Raw genomic sequence first — 21,474 nt, 5'->3', positions numbered from 1 at the left:
CGGAGCAGGAGCAGGTAGGAACTTTGCATAATGTTACATATCTTCTAAATATTTGCACGTCCTTAATTTCCTAATGGGCACGATCTTTTCCATGAGCGACTGATTCTTGTGCATCGATTGAGACCCCGCAGGGGGCCAACCTCCTACTTTGTGGACTGAAATTTGAAGTTCTCCTTCAGTGATGACAGTGTGATCTTTGGGGACCATTTGCTTGGTTTCTATCACTACCAAGTTCAAGATTCCTGTTATCCAAGTCTTCAAATCCTTTTCATAGGCAGCAGATCTTTATCATGGTGCAGTTTACTGCTCACTGCAGCATTAGGAAGGCCATGTTGAGAAGCTGCTGGAACTGGGGCTTAGCACCCCTCTGTGTGCCTGGGTCCTGGACTTTCTCACTGCCAGGCCCCAAGTGGTCAGGATGGGGGAACACACATCTAGCTCCCTCACCCTGAACATAGGATCCCCCCAGGGCTGCGTCCTTAGCCCCCTACTGTACTCCCTGTACACACATGACTGTAGGGCCAGGTTCAGCTCAAACTCCATCATCAAGTTTGCTGATGACACTGTGGTGGTGGGCCGGATCTCCAACAACGATGAGAAGGCCTACCGGGAGGAGGTGGCTGATCTGGCACTCTGGTGTCAGGACAATAGCCTCCTCTTGAATGTCACTAAAACAAAGGAGCTGATTGTGGACTTCAGAAGGGCTAAACATCCAAGGACGTACACGCCACTGGAGATAAATGGGTCTAATGTGGATAGGGTGAGCAGTTTCAAATACTTGGGAGTCCGCATCGCAGAGGATCTGACGTGGGCAACGCACATTGCCGCACTGGTGGGTAAGGCTAAGCAGCGCTTTTACCACCTTAGACAACTGAGGAAATTCAGAGTGTCGCTGAGGATCCTTCATTGCTTCTACTCTGGGGCTGTAGAGAGCATCCTGTCCGGCAACATTACAGTCTGGTTTGGGAACAGCTCTGCCCCGGACAGGATGGCCCTGCAGAGAGTAGTGCGTTCGGCAGAACGCACCATGGGAACTACACTCGTCCCCCTGCAGGACCTATACATCAGGAGGTGCAGATCCAGAGCAAGCAAGATCATGAGGGACCCCTGCCACCCCAGTAACGGACTGTTCCAGATGCTACGGTCAGGCAAACGCCTCCGCTGTCACGCTGTGAAAACGGAGAGGATGAGACGGAGCTTCTTCCCACAGGCCATCAGGACTGTCAACTTTAATAACCCCAGAGACTAAATTTTTGTCGACACTTTTTGTGCTATGTTTAGTAACTTATTAACTTTATTTATATGCTGTAACTGTAATTATTTTTGTGCACAACCCGCAGGCATTGCCACTTTCATTTCACTGCACATTGAGTATGTGTATGTGACAAATAAATTTGACTTGACTTGACTTGACTTGATGTTCTTTTCTCAAGAACAGAGAATATTGCAGACCTCTTGAAGGTTTTGCTGATGACATGTGGTGTTCCAGCCAACCTGGTGGTCTTATGAATTGCTAGGGATGTCACTCTCTGTACACATGTGAGGGAGGAGGGGGAAGAACAATGGGCAATGGAGGACCCGATGTGGGACCACTGTGAGGGAGGGGGAAGAACAATGGACAATGGAGGACCTGGCATGGGGGGGGGGGGGGGAGGGGGTGGAGAACAAAGGGGGACCTGGTGCGGGCGTACTTTGTAAGCTCCCTTTCTGGGTGACTATTTGCATACCTTGGGTAAGCAAGCAAAGAATTTCACTTCACATGTGACAAAGTATTCATTCATATGAATTATGATTGACCATGAGAAGAACCTTTCCAGTCAATGCCTGATACCTAGGGAAGGTGCACGGCTTTTATTCTCAGACATTCTGCATTGCCTCCCACCTTGCAGAAGTCATCCATTGAGAAATAGATCATGTGAAGTCAGGGCTACATCTTGACCTCTGACTTTGCCTTCGTGCAGTGGAGTGTTACTACAGTTAAAGCCATGGGACGATGGGGAATTAATTGAAGGCAGATAACACGGTGACCTTTATCACAACAGAATTTGATTGCAGTAGAATTTTCTACAATGAACCAGTCTTGGTAAGACCACACCTGAAGAAGTGTGTGCAGGTTTGATCTCGTCACTGAACGAATGTACTGATCACAGCTGTTCATGAGGAGCTGTTATTGTGAGGCATGGCAGTATTGGGCCCCTGTTATAGTGGGTGGGGAGGGAAGAGGGAATCCATGCTGAGCTTATTTCCTCTCAAATTTTCTTGAGGCTAGTTTGTGATGGTTCATCATATTCCATGAGCACATTACCCCTTTTTAAATTCAATTGTTTGACTGCTCAGCAAATAGCGGATTTATTATTCGCAAGCCTTTGTTTCTGTTAAGGATTCTCACAGGTTTCTAAAGTCTTCATTAAGAATCATTTCTGGCATCAACAGTAACTGGTGTTTGAAGACTTGCAAATTCCGTGGCATCAATATAATTGGCCATAATGATTTCATGAAAATAGTTTTTGTGCTTGTTTGTATTGAAGCCAGTTTTCAGCACACTGTTCTACTGCTTGACCCTGTAATCGGGAAAGATCTGAAGGAACTATAATCAATGCAGTCATCCGAAGGAATACTGGGCTGAAGGACTTTGCAATCCATAAACTTTTAGATATCAATAGAAACATTAATTTGCTATCTCATTTCAAGACATGGCTTGAGACAGGACATCATAACTAGTGAAATGAACATCAGACAAATACGATGCAAATAATTAAGAAACCATGGACATCAAAGTCCCTGGAGGGTCATGGCAGAGGTAAGATGACAAGAGTTGTATACTCGTAGCAGGCTGCCTTAACATCTTCTTATCTTACCTCAGGCCCCCTCGGTCATGGCTGACCATGGGTGATGCATCCTAGTTGGCTGCTTGCTCCACACCTCGACTAGAGCAGCGTCGCTTGTGGCTGAAGAGACCAATGCGGGAGTGACAGTCTCTGTCGCAAAGGTCACATTTGTGTGTGGTCTCTGGTCTGTTGAAGTTGCTGCGCTCCTTTCTGCGTGCCCGCTTTTCTGCCGCTGCATTCATCAGTTTCTCTTCCCCCGTTTTGAGATGTTGGTTCAGGGTACCTCTTCACCTCGTACGGTCAGCTGCAAGGCTCTCCCAGGACTCCACATCGATGTCGAGCGCCTTCAAATCTCTCTTGCAGACATCCTTGTAACGTAGCTGGGGGCGGCCGATGGTTCTCCTCCCAGATGTCAGCTCTCCATAGAGGATGTCTTTTGGAATACGGCCATCCTCCATGCAGTGGACATGGCCCAGCCACCGCAGCCTGCGCTGCCTGAGTAGAGTGGACATACTCGGAAGGCCAGCGCAAGACAGAATCTTGGCATTGGACACTCTGTCTTGCCAGGATATACCCAGGATACGGCGGATGCTTCTAAGGTGGAAGGTGTTGAGTCTTCTCTCCAGTCTGGCATATGTAGTCCATGTCTCACTGCCGTACAGCAGCGTGCTGTTGACACAGGCGTTGTAGACTGCTATCTTTGACTTCACTGTCAGCTTTGGATTGGTCCACACTCGAGTTGTGAGGCGAGCGAGAGTTGTAGCTGCCTTCCCGATCCTCTTGTCAATCTCTGTGTCCAAGGAGAGGTTGTCGTGAACTGATGGACGGCATCGAGTTCGGAGTCGTCGACATGTACAGAGGATACATGCCTCTGTATCCTGTCCCAGGACGTTCGTCTTCTTCAGGCTGATGGTCAGCCCAAAGTCCTTGCAAGCCCGATAGAAGCGGTCCATCAGTGACTGTAGTTCCTGCTGGGTGTGGGACACAACTGCTGCGTCATCGGCGAACAACATGTCTCTGATGAGAGCTTCACGACTTTTGTTTTGGCTCGGAGGAGGGTGAGGTTGAAGAGCTTGCCGTCTGATCTAGTACGCAGGTAGATCCCCTCTGTTGCGGTGCTGAAGGCATGTTTCAGGAGCAGAGCGAAGAAAATCCCAAAGAGTGGGAGCAAGGACGCAGCCTTGTTTGACGCCACTGCGGATGTCGAAGGGCTCCGAGAAACTGCCATTGAACTGCACTGTCCCCTTCGTGTTGATGTGGAAGGATTCTATCATGCTCTGCAGTTTTGGTGGGCAGCTGATCTTTGGGAGAGCCTTGAATAGGCCATGTCTGCTGACGAAGTCGAACGCCTTGGTGAGGTCAATGAAAGCAATATATAGGGGCAATATACAGGGGCAATATACAGGGGCACTTCTCCTGGAGCTGGCGAAGGGAGAAGACTATGTCGACTGTTGACCTTCCAGCTCGGAAACTGCACTGTGACTCTGGGTAGACACGTTCTACCAACTTCTGCAGGCGGATCAAGAATACCTGAGCAAAGACCTTGCCGACGATGTTGAGGAGGGAGATGCCTCTGTAGTTGTTGCAGTCGCTTCTCTCGCCCTTGTTCTTGTCGAGGCATCCCTCATGTCCTGCGGTACAGCTCCTTCTTGCCAGCACTGGCAGAGGACTTCATGCAAAGGAAGCAGTAAGGTAGTCTTGCAATGCTTGATCAGGTCAGGGGGAATCCCGTCACTGCCTGGGGCCTTGCCTGAGGCCAGGCTGTCAATGGCCTTGCTGAGCTCTTCTACTGTCGGCTCTCCATCTAACTCATCCATGGTCGGCAGGCACTCGATGGCGTCAAGGGCTGAGGAGGACACAGTGTTCTCTCTCGAGTAGAGGTCGGAGTAGTGCTCCACCCATCTCTCCATCTGCTGGCATTTGTCTGTGATTACTTCCCCAGTGGAGGGTTTGAGGGGGGCTGGCTTGGCCGGGACTGGTCCTAGTGCCTTCTTAATGCCATTGTACATTCCCCTGATGTTCCCTGTTATGGCGGCCGTCTGGATGTCCCCACTAAGCTGTGTCCAGTACTCATTGGCGCAACGCCTGGCAGTCTGCTGAGCCTTCTCCTGGCAGCCCTGAGGATCTGCAGGTTCCTCTCGTTGGCTGACCGTTTGTACTCGGCTAGGGCGGCGCGCTTGGCTTCGATGACGGGAGTCATCTCGGTCGACTTGGCCTCAAACCAGTCGTGTGTCTTTGAGATCTTCTTCCCAAAGCTAGCCAAGGCTGTGCGGTGCATGGTCCCGCAGAGTTTCCCACTTCTCTGTTGCAGACTCTCCAGGACACGAGGTGCCAAGTTCTCGCTCAAAAGGCTCTGCAAACTGTTGCACGAGGTCTGGATGGGGCATCTTGCTGACATCGATGCAGGGTTCCCCTGCTTCTTGGTATGGTAGAACCTCTTTGGTTGCAGCCTAATCTTGCAACACACCAAGGAGTGGTCTGTGTCGCAGTGCGCACTGTGGTAGGAGCATGAATGGAGAATGTTCTTGAGGGCGGCACGCCTGACTAGGATCAGATCCGGTTGATGCCAATGCTTTGAGCGCGGATGCCTCCAGGAAACCTTGTGCTGGGGCTTTGTCTGGAAGTACGAGTTGGCAATGCACAGGTCATGGTAAGTGAACAACTCGAGCAGTCGCTGTCCATTCTCATTCATTTTGCACACACCAAGCTGCCCAAGGCAGGAAGACCATGATTCGCGGTCTGCGCCCACTCTGGCGTTGAAGTTGCTGAAGAGAACAAGTTCTTCCTTGCAGGGGATGCTGCTGATGATGGATGTGAGGTTCTCGTATAACTTGTCCTTTGTGTCTGATGTGGAGGACAGTGTCGGGACATACACGCTGACAAGGGTGACCGGGCCTGCGGTGGTGTTGAGGCGGAGAGTCAGGAGTCGCTCTGAGCCATTTCTGCCTGGTTCCACCATATTCAGCAGCCTGTTCCTTACTGCGAAGCTTACTCCGTGCTCTCTGGGCTCGTCAGAGTCCTTCCCCTGCCAGAAGAATGTGTAGTCCTTCTCCTTCAATGTGCCCGAGTCTGCCAGCCTTGTTTCCTGAAGGGTGGCTATGTCTACGTTGAGCTTGAGCTTGTCATTTATGACAGCTGTTTTCCTGGAATCGCTGATGTCCTGTGGGTTTCCAGAGAGGCCGGTCATCATTGTCCGGACATTCCAAGTTCCCAGTTTAAGAGCTGGTCTCTTTTGACGTGTTCTTTTGTAGGCAGGTGCGCTGGTTGCGATCTGCTGTTCGGATGGCTCCTAATCCCCGTGCACCCAGTGAGGATAGCAGGCCATGGTGGGACAGCACCTTATTGGCTGGGGGCTGTCCAGCTTGAAGCGGGCGGCAGCTGTCCAGTGAGATCCGAACATCCCTCCCACCGTCGGGAACAACTCCTGGCACCTCGCTTTACGCCAATCTAGTGGTGACTTATAACCGGTAACTGCTGCTCCCCGTGTTGTGTCGATGCCGCAGGTGAAGCTGGAGTGTCCTCTCCAGCCTGTAGGTGTAGGTTTGCAGTGATGTGTGGTCGGATGCAAGCCTGGGCGATGTCATATGAAGGACTGTTGCCCATGCAGCACTTCCCCCCTCTCCACGTCGCTGATCGATCCAAAGCAACAGCAGAGCCGTTACAGTTTGGCACCAGCACCGTCTCAGGAGCTGCCAGAACCAGGTTGTGGACAACGACCAACTGCCCCAGGGACTCTGACTCCGGGTTTTCTTGAGGTTTACTTCTGGAGCCTTTTCCATGACTGGATATGGCCACAAGGCAGTGGAGGTTTTAGATCAGAGTTTTCCCTCTCCTAGATGGACAGCCTTCCCAGGCTGACGAGCCTCATGGTGCACCCACTTGTTAGTCTCTGAATGCATGTGAGTGAGGCTGCTTGTACATCAGTGTGTGTAAAAAAAAGATCATTTCTGAGGGATCTGTGTTACAATTAAGGTGTGAGGTGTGGTCCAAGTGTTAGAACATACCTAATGACTGGTGTGGCAATCAGCGGTACACTGCTAGTCTGTTCATCTGGAGGTTATGGTCTGAAACATAAGGTTCAAGCTCCATCCTCTACCCTGCATCAAGCCCTCTGCAGAAACAGCATTAACATCCAGCACTTGCCACAGTCGCTGAAGCTGTCACAATGTGACACAACAAAATGTCAGCAACTGCTCTAAATTTACCTTGTATTTGTTGCAGTCCAAATTGCTTGGCTTTGCTCAGTGAGAACATGTCTGTTCCCTTACATAGGAATCGTAATACTGCACAGGCCTGAATCAATAGAACTGAACCTCAGGCTGGTCTAATTGAGAGTAAAGGACTTTCGAGCATTGGTGTTTAGCAGAGTGCTAAATTCTCATTAACAACATTCTTGTCAGTTGTACTCATGGTCCACTTCATGCTCATGCGCTATCTACTATCTTTGCATTGTACTGAGTTTTACTCTGAACCCTGTCTCAAAAGCAACGCCGCTTCAATTTAGAAAAAGTTATTTACTTTTGTTACCTGAAATACACGAAGTAAACACGGCACAAGATGGCGGCACAGACAAGTGCTGAGGAAACCCAACCTCTATGCAGAGTGTTGAGGTACATGAAATTGGGTGCCTCGTAAGAGTGATGTTTTCAAATCTGTGGATGATCAATGATGTAAGGGTACAATCAACTAAAAGTCGATACTGCTAGGCACAGGATTAAGCTGTTGTGGTCCAGAATTTGACAGTTCATCTCAAAACATACAATTCCAGCTGTTCTCAATTTCTTCTGAGATAGTTGCTGAAACTAAAGCAAAATGATCGGTGGCAGGATATAGATCATGCACAGCAGATCTGGGTGCAGAGGAGGTCGATTCCTAAAAAATCTGGTTGAAAAAATTTCAAATAAAATATGAATTCATTGATTCACATCTTGTGTTACGAGTACTGAGATCATCATAGTTGGGTATATGAGTCTGCTTCTGAGAATGGTTAATGGAAATCCTTTCTGCATGGAGCTGATCCTTTAAGCAGAAGCTTGGCTCTTGTGGGAAGAAAAACTTAGCACCGTGTACACTAAGATAAGATGAAGAAAGACAAGACGACGCTCAGAGGACATTAGACCATCATAGATATGAAGACTTTGATGCCTTCGTGCTTAAAATATACACCTATGTTTTTGATGCACTTCACAATTTAAATTGAAAGATTATATTAATCGGAATGACAATTGCTTCTTAATACCTTCAAAAGACTATATTGAAAAATAAAATAGTTTCTGCAAGTACACATAAATTATGGTCTTGGAAGAGAACTAACAGGCCTGATCATTCGGTGAATAGAGACTGGAATAACTGGTACTTGCCTTCATTTCTGATGAGCTGATTAACAGTGTATTGCTGATTGCCAACTTGTCCACCTTTTTTTGATTACCTGCCCACCAATGAAACCAGAACTCGGGACACAACTGTGAGTCTTTTCCGCTGAGATTTTTTTAATGCAACAGGACACCTGAATGGCCAGAGACCTCTAGCTGAGTTGGTGCTCGATTTTCCTCAGAGTCACTGGCTCAGTCTGGGAATCCGTGGGCGAAGAGTTTCGTGAGAAGTGAATTAAGTGAACATTACCCGTAAGATTTTCCCAAAATACTAACTAGCAAGGTAGAGGCATTGTGGATTAACAAAATAGAGACACAAGATTGTGGTACTTCTTGATAGTTTTTACGCAGTTTTCCACACTCCTACGTCCTCTCTGAAGGTTCACATGGTCACACCCAAGATATCTCTAGGCCACATTATTACGCAAGCTTAATTATTTAACACTTCAATCAGAAATTGGAGAACCACTTAGAAGTTACTTTGGAAATTGGCTAGCAGAAAAAAATGTTGCATTGAAGAGAAGATGTTTCCATGCAGACCCACTGCAGTAATCAGACATCATTGTCTAAAGAACATAGTTGCAACTTCAACTGCAAGAGGCCATTGAAACGCTCAAGTAATCGCTTCTATTGACACTATGCAACGATAGCTTATTAAGCAATGCAGCATACAGACCTTGGTATTTTTAACTTGCAGTGACAAAAATAAATGTTTCGCTATTGGAAAGATTATATGGAAGTGCGTTACACGGAGCAAGGTGAAATATAGTCATTGTAAAATTGGAAATATCACAGTGAATTTGTGCACACCCACATCCTATTAATGCTAATGTAATAGTAACAAAATTAAAGCTTTGTGGTGATGGTTGAATCAAGTTTATTGTCATATTCACAAGCACGGTTGTGGTACAGGTACAACTAACATCTTGCTCGCAGCAGCATCACAGGTAGATAAGTCAAACAGCATACCATCACACAAAATGTGCATAAAGTGGAAAGATAAAATTCAAAAAAAGACAAGATGTTCGTTAACATAGAAAATCGGTGCAGGAGGAGGCCATTTGGCCCTTTGAGCCAACACCGCCATTCATTGTGATCATGGCTGATCATCCACTATCAGTAACCTGTGGCTGCCTTCTCCCCATATCCCTTGATTCCACTAGCCTCTAGAGCTCTATCTAACTCTTTTAAATTCATCCAGTGTCTTCTGTGGCAGAGAATTCCACAAATTCACAACTCTCTGGGTGAAAAAGTTTCTTCTCGCCTCAGTTTTAAATGGCCTCTGCTTTATTCTTAGACTGTGGCTCCTGGTTCTGGACTCCCCCACCACTGGGAATTTTTTTCTTGCATTTCGCTTGTCCAGTCTCTATAAGATCCCCTCTCATCCTTCTAAACTCCAGTGAATACAAGCCCTGTCTTTCCAATCTTTTCTCATATGACAGTCCCGCCATCCCGGGGATTAACCTTGTGAACCTACGCTGCACTGCCTCAATAGCAAGGACGTCCTTCCTCAAATTAGGTGACCAAAACTGCACACAATACTCCAGATGTGGTCTCACCAGGGCCCTGTACAACTGCAGAAGGACCTCTTTACTCCTGTAGTCAAATCCGCTCGTTATGAAGGCCAGCATACCATTAGCTTTCTTCACTGCCTGCTGTACCTGCATGCTTACTTTCAGTGACCTGTGTACAAGGACACCCAGCTCTCGTTGCACTTCCCCATCATCTAATCTAATTAGAATTAGAATAGCCTTTATTGTCATCCAAAACCATGATTTTGGACGAAATTACGTTACCCACAGTCAACAATGAGAGGCAATAAAAAGAAAGCAATAAAACCCACAATCACAAAACCAACATACAACAAAAAACATCCATCACCGTGAGTCTCCTCCAGTCACCTCCTCACTGTGATGGAAGGCCAGAATGTCTTTCTCTTCCCCTGCCGTCTTCTCCTGCGGTCAGGCAGTCAAACGTGCCACGTCGGGGCAGTCACTACATTGAAGCCCCTGCCGGGTGGTGGAAAATCCCGCGGCCTATTCCAGGCCATGCCAGATGGTGAAAGGCAGCGGGCCGACCCAAGCCCCACGATTCGCGGCGGAATAAGACGCTGCCGCTGCCGGAGCTCCCGAAGTCGGCCCCCACCCAGGGACCTGCGAGCTTCCAACGTGCACAGGGCCCACGGCCCGCGACCGAAGCCTCTGAAGGCGAGTCGCAGCCGCACTCGCAGCGCCACCACAGCCTCCGAAAACAGCCAGCTCCGCAGCTGGTGAGTACAGTCTGGTCCGCGGGCTCTGCGAACCAGAGCTCCAGGTGGCCCCAGCTGGAGGCCGCCAGCTCCAGGTGTTTGGCCGATGGTAGGCCGCAGCGGGAACGGAGACACCACCCAGAAAAAAGGTCGCGTCCCCGTACGGAAGAGACAATATTTTTTTATAGTTTCTCCCCCCCCCCACACATAGTACACAACCACAAAAAATACTACATCACATCCAAACACTACAATTAAGACAAAAAACACAAAAGACAAACGGACAGCAGGTGAGCCGCAGCTGCTGTGCAAATATACACAAATATACACAGTTAGATAACAGGTCCATGTCCAAGAGGAATAAATGTTGGGCAGTAAGCCATGGAAATGAAGCCTGTTCTTTCAAAGCAACTGCATGAGGTATTCCTTGCCCACAGGAGGGGGATGAAGAGGCCTTGGTATAATGTCTAATCCAAACTAACAGTATCCCTGGCAGTTCAGTTTCCTTCACGGTGACTCCAAAGATTTTTACGCTCAAGTCTGTGTTGTGTAAGTTGAATCTAAAACCTTCTTACTTAAAGTGTTTGGAGGTACCAGTTAAGCCAAACTGGTGTTTGCACCTGGGATTTTCAGTTAATGTTGATGGGGGCAAAGAATTTTTAAATTTATTGTTCACAACTTGTGACCTGACTTTTGAAATATCATTACTTTGTAGGGATTCGACCAACTCCGAATTGAAGGTTTACTTTGTGATGTTACGTTGGTGCCAGGGGACGGTGATGAAGTGTTTCCAGTCCATCGAGCAATGATGGCCTCAGCCAGTGACTATTTTAAGGCAATGTTCACAGGTAAACCAAAACAAGTCATAGTTTTTGTGAAATGTAAACCATTGTACAATCACTGCCTTAGTGCTTGGAGCTCTTGCCCGAAATATTTTAAGATCTTCATGCCTGCATTTGCCTCCTTAATAGTTTTGCCAAGACATAGTGATGTTCCGTTTGCAGCGCACTTAGTCTCTCATGTACTTTCAGTGTAATGCACAGTTAGGTACAGAGTTCTCAAACCACCAGGATTGTCCATGAGTCCGCAGGAATCAAGGGGTCATTTCCAGACGATTGCTGTAAACTAATCTGTAAGAAACCTGGAGATACAAGAACTGCAGGGTGGCATTGAGCCACTGAGTTCTTATAACATAGTACAGTACAGGAACAGGCCCTATACCACACAATGTGTTGAACATGTCCGAAGACTATTCCTTATCTTCCTGCACATAATCCACATCCCTCCATTCCCTGTTCAAAAGTCTCATGCCACTAATGTATCTGCCTCAAACGCTACCCCTGGCAGCAAATTTCAGGTACTTACCGCCCTCTGTATAAAAAATAAACTTGGCCCAAACATCTCCCTTAAACTTTGCCCTTTCTGCTAGAGTTTGTAATTTGAAAGGAACTTGACTGACATTTAAAAAATATGTTTAGAAAATGTAAACATTTCTATTTGCTCGTTGCAAAGATGTTGAAGATCAGAAAGGTTACATAAATGGAGGTTTTGAAGGGTATGTTTGCTTGCAGTTCACTATGGAATCCCACTCCATAATCCCAGATTCCTTTACTTTTCCACCACCACCAATCCCCAAACACCTCGTCCCAAATTTAATGCGATTGCTTTTTAATGTGAGTTGCTTTTATCCAATCACCTCATGTATACATCTGGTTTTACTTTTGCCAACACTGAATTTGAAATACAGAATCACTGTTGGGATGAGCTCCATTCAAATTGCAGTGAATTGTGGACCATCAGAGAAACCAACCTCCCTTCCATTGACTCCATTTATACCTCGGCAAGGCCAGCAGCATAATCCAGGACGCCACACCCTGGCCAACTCCCTCTTCTCCCCGCTCCCATCGGGCAAAAGCTATAGGTGTCAAAATGCACACCTCCAGATTCAGAGACAGTTTCTTCCCAGCTGTTAAGAGGCAACTGATTCATCCTACCAAAATCAGAGAACAGTCCTGAACTACTATCTACCTCATTACCTGGTCTATCTACCTCATCTACCTGGTCTATCTTTCATTGGACTTCACTGGCTTTACCTTGCACTAAACATTATTCCCTTATCATGTATCTAAACACTGTAAATGGCTCGATTGTAATTATACATTGTCTTGCTGCTGACTGGTTGCCACATTATAAAAGCTTTTCACTGTACCTCGGTGCACGTGACTATAAACTAAACTGAACTGAACTTAAGGAATCAATTTGTATTTAACAATATCTTTCTCATGGTATCAAAATATTTCCTACATTGTACCGAAAATGTGGTCAAAGCATTCGGAGCTTTCAGACTGTAAGTTGAATGTAGAAACAAGGAACTGCAGATACTGGTTTACAAAAAAAGACTGACTATGGACTATAATGTTTAGTCTGGAGAAGGGTCTCGACCCGAAATGTCATCTCACCATGTTCTCCACGGATGCTGCCTGAACTGCTGAGTTACTCCAGCACTTTGTGTCTATTTTTAAGACTATAATGTTTTGTTAATTTCGGTCTATTTAGAACTTCTACTTGTTAACTTTTGTAATTTTGCCAACCTGAGGTTCCATGCACATTGAAGTGACAATTGTATTTTTTGTGATCAGGTGGAATGAAGGAGCAGGACCTGATGTGCATTAAACTTCATGGAGTGAATCGGATAGGGCTGAAGAAAATCATTGATTTTATTTATACTGCAAAGCTCTCCCTGAATATGGACAATCTCCAGGATACTTTGGAAGCAGCAAGCTTTCTGCAGATTTTACCTGTCCTGGATTTCTGTAAAGTATTCCTTATATCAGGGGTAAGTTTTTTTATTTTTTTCTTAATTATTTCAAGCATCCAGTGTGCATTCATTTATTATACTTAATGTTACTATGGGTTACCAGATTGATTATGATATTTCCTGCAGTTACATTGTGACATAAGAAAAAGTGAAATTATTCAACTTTTGATTTGAGTTATTTATATTCTACAACCCCCTAATCACTGCTACATTTGGTACTGGAAAATCAAATATCTATCTATTACAGACTTCTAAAACAGCTTTATATATCTTTTCTCAGAGGCCATCGTCAGATTTTGTAGATTGTATTTATGAAATCGTCTAGCAATAACTGCAATTTTATCATTTTCAATATATAATGTTTCAGAATTCAATCTGAACTCTGGAGGTTGTCCGCTTTCTTTGCCTAGTTATTTCAAAATGTTTTTGAGAAAATTAGTCAGCCTTTTATCTATGAATTGTTCATTATGAAAACCGATACTTAGAGGAATGGTTTCCAGGTGGGAGTTGATAATTTTGCTCCATTCACTTCAGCACAAAGATTGCCTTAATCTGTTAAGAATTAGCAGTCACAGCCACACACTGGCTCTATTACCCTGAGAAATCTAGTTTTGTCATTATCCATGATACTCCACTGATGCAAAAAATCTTGCATGTATTATTCAGAAAGATTGTAATGGACAGCTTCATCAGAAAATAATAAATGTTTCCTGCAGTCCTTAAGAAGGTTGTTAAAGTTTTCTGCTGATTGAAACTGAACTGCATTGTTACACAAAAGTAGTAAATGCCCTGGGAATATTAGATGGCTAAAATGGGAAGTGTTTTCATTTCTCTGCATCACTCATGTTAACTTTGATGAGAATTTTTATAGAAGTACTCAAAAACATACCAATAAATCAGACATAAAAGACATAATATATTTGTTGTTTTGGTTTCTCCCCAGGTTTCACTTGAAAATTGTGTTGAGGTTGGACGAATCGCCAATACTTATAACTTGACAGAAGTAGATAAATATGTAAATAATTTCATTCTGAAGAATTTCCCAGCTCTGCTAAGTACTGGCGAATTTATGAAACTCCCTTTTGAGCGGCTTGCCTTTGTGCTTTCCAGCAACAGCCTCAAAAATTGTACTGAACTTGAACTTTTCAAGTCCGCCTGCCGTTGGTTGAGATATGAGGACACACGGATGGATTTTGCCTCCAAGATAATGAAGAACGTTAGGTTTCCGCTAATGTCACCGCAGGAACTAATCAATCACGTTCAAACGGTGGATTTCATGAGAACGGACAACATTTGTGTCAACCTATTACTGGAAGCCAGTAACTATCAGATGATGCCCTACATGCAGCCTGTTATGCAGTCTGAGAGAACATGTATCCGTTCAGATAACACGCACTTAGTAACCTTGGGAGGAGTGCTGAGGCAACAATTAGTAGTGAGCAAAGAGCTAAGATTGTACGATGAAAAGACCCATGAGTGGAAATCATTAGCTCCTATGGATGCACCGAGATACCAGCATGGCATTGCAGTGATTGGAAACTTCCTTTACGTTGTCGGTGGGCAGAGCAACTATGATACGAAAGGAAAGACTGCAGTTGACACTGTCTTCAGATATGACCCTCGGTACAACAAGTGGATGCAAGTAGCATCTTTAAATGAAAAGCGTACATTCTTCCACCTAAGTGCTCTGAAAGGACATCTTTATGCAGTCGGTGGTAGAAACGCAGCAGGAGAATTAGGTAGGTATTTTCTTTTCTTGTTATGATTTTTACAACCAATAGATAGGAATCAAATTGTGAAAGGCCTGGATAGAGTGGATGTGGAGAGGATGTTTCCACTAGTGGGAGTCTAGGACCAGAGTTTATAGCCTGAGAATAAAAGGACGTTCCTTTGGGAAGGAGATGAGGAGGAATTTCATTAGTCAGAGGGTGGTGAATCTGTGCAATTCATCGCCACAGAAGGCTGTGGAGGCCAAGTCAATGGATATTTTTAAGGCAGAGATAGATAGATTCCTGATTAGTACAGGTGTCAGGGTTATGGGGAGAAGGCAGGAGAATGGGTTTGAGGGGGAAATATAGATCAGCCATGATTGAATGGTGGAGTAGACTTAGCCAAATGGCCTAATTCTGCTGCTGTCACTTATGAACATGAATTTCTTTATAAAGTAACTGATATTTCAAGATTCTTAGCTGTCTTATTTGAGCAGAAGCGAAAGAGCTGAACAATGCCGCTGAATTCTCCACAACATATAAAGACTGTTGTTTGACCACTCTTTTGGGTGAACACTAAACCAATTAGATTAGTCATTATAAGAATCTTTGATCCATAATCCAATTTTAAATGACTAAATCGATCAAAAATCAGGCAGCAATTTACGTTATGGTCATTGTTGGGTAAATTGTATTTTGCCAAGAGCAAAAAGAAACTGCCGGAAATCAATGTCAGCTGATGCTAACCATGGCATTCAGAAAGTGGATAATCAGGGTGGATTCAATCAGTTTTCTTACGATCTTAAAAAGCAGAATAAAGAGTTGGACCGAGAAGTTGACTGCTTAATAAGACTTTCTTGATTTTAAAAGGTTACTGAATTATTAAAAATACTCAGTGCATAATGAGTGTTATAAATTCCTCTTCTTAATTAAATTCATTAAGAATGGTAAATGGTTATTGCTATTTGACCATTTTGAGCACTGCACATGATAAATGTATGATGGTATAACTAGTATTGTCTTTAATGGGTTGGAAAATCTAATCCAATAGACCCTGGAACAGGAAAATATGCTTGTCGTGTTTTTAGTGCAATGATTTGTTCATATGTTTTCTTCTCAGACAAGAACTTATATATTGCTACAAAATTCGGTGGATACATTGCCACACGGTTCTTTGCAAATATGAATGGTCCAATTTAAGTGTCAGTGTCCTTTCATAAATCACTTGCATGGATTATTACTATCACTGAAACCCTATATGTGGTTGAATACTTTTTAGTGCTTTGCCTTCCTGATGAGCTTGTTGATTCTGTTGGTGTCCGCGGCCTTCGCCCTGCTATCCCATGGGGGGAATAGATAGCATAAATGCAAGTCTTTTACCAGAGGACATGTGTTTGAGGTGAGAGGGGAGAGATTTAATATGGATCTGAGGGGTGACGTTTTCACACAGGGTGGTGGATGTTTCCATGCTGTATGACTCTATGACTCTAAAAGTTAGTGAACAGGCTGTTGATGAATTATTGTAACATGACAGCATCGTCATCAAACCCTTCCATCACTTTGTTGATAATGGACTGTAGGCTGAAAAGTGATAAATTACAACGTTGGATTTGCTTTGTTTTATTTTATGAATTAGACATGTCTGGGCAATATTCCATTATATTAGTGTAGATGCCAAGAGTTATAACTGTACTGAGCACCTTGGCTAGAGCTGTGACTAATTCTGGAACACAAAGATATTTTGAAACACTTGACTGTTGCTATATTTAGTATGCTCAGCAGGTTCTAGATATCCGATAGAGTGAATCAAATGGGATGAAGAATTCTTCCTGCAATGTGTCCTCAGAATGAAGCCGAGATGATTCACATACTTGGTACTTTTGGTTAAAGGATTTTTCAAATATTTATTTTTCTGCATTATGTGAATTCTGCCATTTCTGGGGATGGGAACATTTTGGAGCTGCCTTTCCCTGCCTGTTTTTCTAATTGTCCACCATTCAGGATTGGATTTGGCAAGATCGCAAAGCTTTAATCAGATCTGCTGTTTGACAAAAATTAGACTCTGTCTATAACAGTGCTTAATATTCAAGAGGTTATCGGTTGATGCTTCTCCACGCATTGTTAGGATGAGCTGTAGAAGCAGCAAAATCAATCTGACATGATTGTCAAGTCAAGTCAAGTCAATTTTATTTGTATAGCACATTTAAAAACAACCCACGTTGACCAAAGTGCTGTACATTTGATTAGGTTCCAATAGAAAAAAAAATGAAAACATACAGTAGCACGCAAACAGTTCACAGCGCCTCCTCAATGAGCCTCAAACGCTAGGGAGTAGAAATATGTTTTGAGCCTGGACTTAAAGGAGTCGATGGAGGGGGCAGTTCTGATCGGGAGAGGGATGCTGTTCCACAGTCTAGGAGCTGCAACCGCAAAAGCGCGGTCACCCCTGAGTTTAAGCCTAGACCGCGGGATAGTGAATAGCCCCAAGTCGGCCGATCTGAGGGACCTGGAGTTAGAGAGGGGGGTTAGAAGATTTTTGATGTAGGGGGGGGAGTGTCCATTTAGGGCTTTATACGTGAATAGGAGGAGCTTGAAGTTGATTCTGTACCGTACAGGGAGCCAGTGGAGAGAGGCCAGAATCGGGGTGATGTGGTCCCTTTTACGGGTACCCGTCAGGAGTCTCGCTGCGGCGTTTTGGACCAGTTGCAGGCGGGACAGGGAAGATTGGCTGATCCCAGTGTATAGGGAGTTGCAGTAGTCTAGGCGGGAGGAAATGAAAGCGTGAATGATTTTTTCTGTGTCGTCGAATTTGAGGAAAGGTTTGATTTTAGGAAATGTTTCAAAGGAAATGTTTCTTATTTGCAATTCCTATTCATTGTGAATAATTGCAATAATGAGTCACCCTTTAAAGAAGATCTCATGAGAATTCATATTTCATTGTGATTTGTTTGCATGCTCCCACATTTCATTGTCCTCTTGTATTACCTTTTGGGCACTAAGATAACTTGGGAGTTGTTAGTTCTGCATCTGCCTTTTTGTTTACGAACAACTTTGCTTGTTCGAACATGCACTTTGTTTGGTTTTGTGATGGTTATTTATTTTGGGGAATTAATGTGATTTCAGAAAGGTTCCCTCCTGTTATCAAAGATCAAAACAGATATCTCCACAGAAGGCATTTGTCATAAAAGTCATAGAATTGTGCAGCATAGAAACAAATCATTCGGCTCAACTAGTCTCTGCTGACTAATGGGAATTCTTCCATCTCCCAGTACTTGGTCCATTGCCTTCAATGTATAAACAAGTTCAAATACTCAATAAACAATTCTAACTGCTGTCAGCAACCCATCTGAAACCACTCCATGGAGTAAGGAGAGTATTTTATGATTGGAAGGAAGCAACACACCAAGGTACCAATTGCAGCAATGAAGGTCCTGTAGTCAAATTTTCAGGAATTAGTGAGGAAGTTAAAAGGTAGGACCTCAAAGGTCTGAAGAAGGATCTCGACCTAAAACGTCACCCATTCCTTCTCTCCTGAGATGCTGCCTGACCTGCTGAGTTAATCCAGCATTTTGTGAAATAAATACCTTCGATTTGTACCAGCATCTGCAGTTATTTTCTTACACCTCAAAGGTGGTCATCTCTGGATTATGCATAGTGCATTGTGGCAGCGAAAATAGGAAGATAAGGCAGATTGAGGTAGGGGTAAGAACATGTTGTTAAAGATAAGAGACCATATTTTTGTGACCAATTTTTGAACAGGGAGAATGTGTCAGGTGGAAGCTGAGGCACAGTTCCTTAAACTTGTGCATGTGGACTGAGCTCGGGTGCTCCACAAAACCATCACCCAATCAATGTTTGGTTTCTCTAATGAAGAGGAGACTTCATTGTTTATTTTTGCAAATTTACCATTTGTCCCAAGCAGGAAAGGAATGTTTTCAGTTAGTATTGTGGTACAGTTCTGCCAATATCTTTATTTAAATTGTGTTTGGGTTGTCTGAGAGTGTTGAATATTTGATGTCTCTTACTGGTTCATTTAGTTTCAAATGAAACCATTTAATCATTGAGCAGGGGGTACCATGTAATGTCTTTCATTGGCAGCTGGGGATGCTTTTAGTGGTTGCACAATGTAACTTGGAATCGGGCCACTGTGTTATTAAACAATGTAAAAACTACTTAATTTACGGTTTTAATTGATTGTAATGAGGGCTCTTAATGAAATACACAATACTGAAATGGGGGGTTGCACTGATATTGAGCAATGTTTCTTTAATGTTGCAGCTTTGTAGGACCTTGGTTAGGTTGCATTTTGAGTATTGCATGCAGTTCTGGTTGCCCCGTTACAGGAAGAATGAGGAAGCTTTGGAGAGGGTGCAAAAGAGGTTTACCAGAACGTTGCCTGGATTGGAGGATGTTAACTATAAGCAGTGCTTGGACAAACTTGGATTGTTTTTTATGGAATGCTGGAGGTTGAGCGAAAACCTGATAGAATGATATAAAATTATGAGAGGCATAGATAGGGTAGATGGTCGGAATCTTTTTCACAAGGTGAAAATGTCAAGACCAGAGGACATAGCTTTAAGTTGGAACGGTTTAAAGGAGATGTATTGAGCAAGTTTTACACAGAGGGTTGTGAGTGCCTGGAAGACACTGCCAGGGGTGGTGGAGGATGAAGATGCATTAGCAGTGTTTAATAGGCACGTGGATATGTGGGGAATGGAAGGGTCTGGATCATGTGCAGGCAAGTATGAATAGTGTAGCTTGGCACCATGTTTGGCACAGACATTGTGGGCCGCAGAGCCTGTTCCTGTGCTGCACTTGTCTATGTTTTATGTTCTAAGGCAGGTTCTGACCTCTAGTTAGCTTCGTTTTCTGGTGAACATGAGATGGTAGAATCAGCATAAGGATATACACCAATCAGCCAAAACATTATGACTACTGACAGGTGAAGTGAATAACATTGATTATCTTGTTACAATGGCACCTGTCAAGGAGTGGGATATATTAGGCAGCAAGTGAACAGTCAGTTCTTGATGTTGATATGTTGGATGCAGAGAAATGGGCAGGAGTAAAGACCTGAGCGACTTTGACAAGGGCCAAATTGTTATGGCCAGACGACTGGGTCAGAGCATCTGTGAAACGGCAAGGCTTGTGGGGTGCTCCTGGTCAGCAGTGGTGAGTACCTACCGACAGTGGTCCGAGGAGGGACAAACCGGCGACAGGGTGTTGGGCGCCCAAGGCTCATTGATGCGCGAGGGCAACGAAGGCTATCCCGTCTGTCCGAACCGACAGAAGGTCGACTGTGGCACAAGTCACAGAAAATGTTAATGGTTGTGACGGGAGGAATGTGTCACAATACACAGTGCATCGCACCCTGCTGCGTATGGGCTGCATAGCCACAGAGTGCCCATGATAACATAATGTTTTGGCTCATCAGTGTATATAGGATACTCAATGACAGGTACAGACAGTTTATTATCTATGAGCATTTACACAGACCTGGTTAGAAATGTACCAATTGAACCATTTTTAATGTAAAGTTATCAAATTAATTAAATAGCACAAAATGTACTTTGCTGCATGCTTTAAGTGATGCTCCATTTGATATTAAACTTTATTACATTTGAGGTGTAAGAATTTAGGAACAAGCACTCATGAAAGGATTTATTATTACATTTCCACTTATAGCAATTGTGTAATAGCTCACAGTGGAGTAATTTCAGGGAAAAGGCGATATGGTGCGAGAGGTGTTAGTACAAGTATTTATCAAAGCCTGTTTCTTGTTTTATTCATCAGTGGAAAAACAGATCATGATGAATATATTATGTAAAACACAACTGCTGGACTAACTCTGAGATCAGGCAGCATCTGTGGAGGGAATGGATGCTGCCTGACCCACTGAGTTCCTCCAGCACTTTGTGTTTTACAATATATTCCAGCAGTTCCTTATGCCTCCATATTGAATATATTCCCTTCCTTAAAATGAATGTTGTAAAAACTCTATATCTGTGTTACAGAGAATTTGTCAAAATAGTTCATAAAACAAAATAAACTCAATGTATGACACTTCTGAAAACAAATGCGAAAGTTTATAAATTACTTTGAATTTTTTTTTATGCCCAATATTTTTTTAATTACTCTTGAGTATTTCAAGGGGTTTCAGTGTATAGAGGCAGAATGGAAAGATGGTATTTAATGCCATAAATATCATTGATGTTAAAAGCACTAATTTCCACAGAATCAAAATGAAAGATTGGACAAACAATGTTGTGAAGATTGACAACCAGAGGATTGGGGAATTTTTAGAAACAAGCAAAAGATGACTAATATCATAACAAGGGAGAAAAGTATGAAAAGAAACTAGAAAGTAATTTAGTAATTGATTTTTGGAGCTTTTATCTATATACTAAAACTCTCGTTTGTTATCTTATTTGTGACTGAACTTCAGCCAAAACGGTACACGATAGCGTGACAATTTTAGGCCCACCTTACTCACCATTGT

General features: G+C 43.9%; 1 protein-coding gene across 6 annotated transcripts in view; it reads left to right on the top strand.

The window, feature by feature from the left end:
• Positions 1–21,474, top strand: part of klhl13 (kelch-like family member 13) — a 169,612-nt gene that overhangs the window by 137,185 nt on the left and 10,953 nt on the right. For all 6 annotated transcript variants that reach the window (XM_078412628.1, XM_078412631.1, XM_078412634.1 and 3 more), the window contains 3 exons: positions 11,164–11,296; positions 13,088–13,284; positions 14,210–15,005. In XM_078412628.1, the coding sequence (XP_078268754.1) occupies positions 11,164–11,296; positions 13,088–13,284; positions 14,210–15,005 (1,126 nt within the window). The remainder of the gene's footprint in view (positions 1–11,163; positions 11,297–13,087; positions 13,285–14,209; positions 15,006–21,474) is intronic.

Source organism: Rhinoraja longicauda, chromosome 15 (genome assembly GCF_053455715.1).
Source record: "Rhinoraja longicauda isolate Sanriku21f chromosome 15, sRhiLon1.1, whole genome shotgun sequence".
Taxonomy (NCBI): Eukaryota; Metazoa; Chordata; class Chondrichthyes; order Rajiformes; family Arhynchobatidae; genus Rhinoraja; species Rhinoraja longicauda.
Note: the sequence above shows the minus strand (reverse complement) of the source record. Positions and strands in the feature narration are given on the sequence as shown.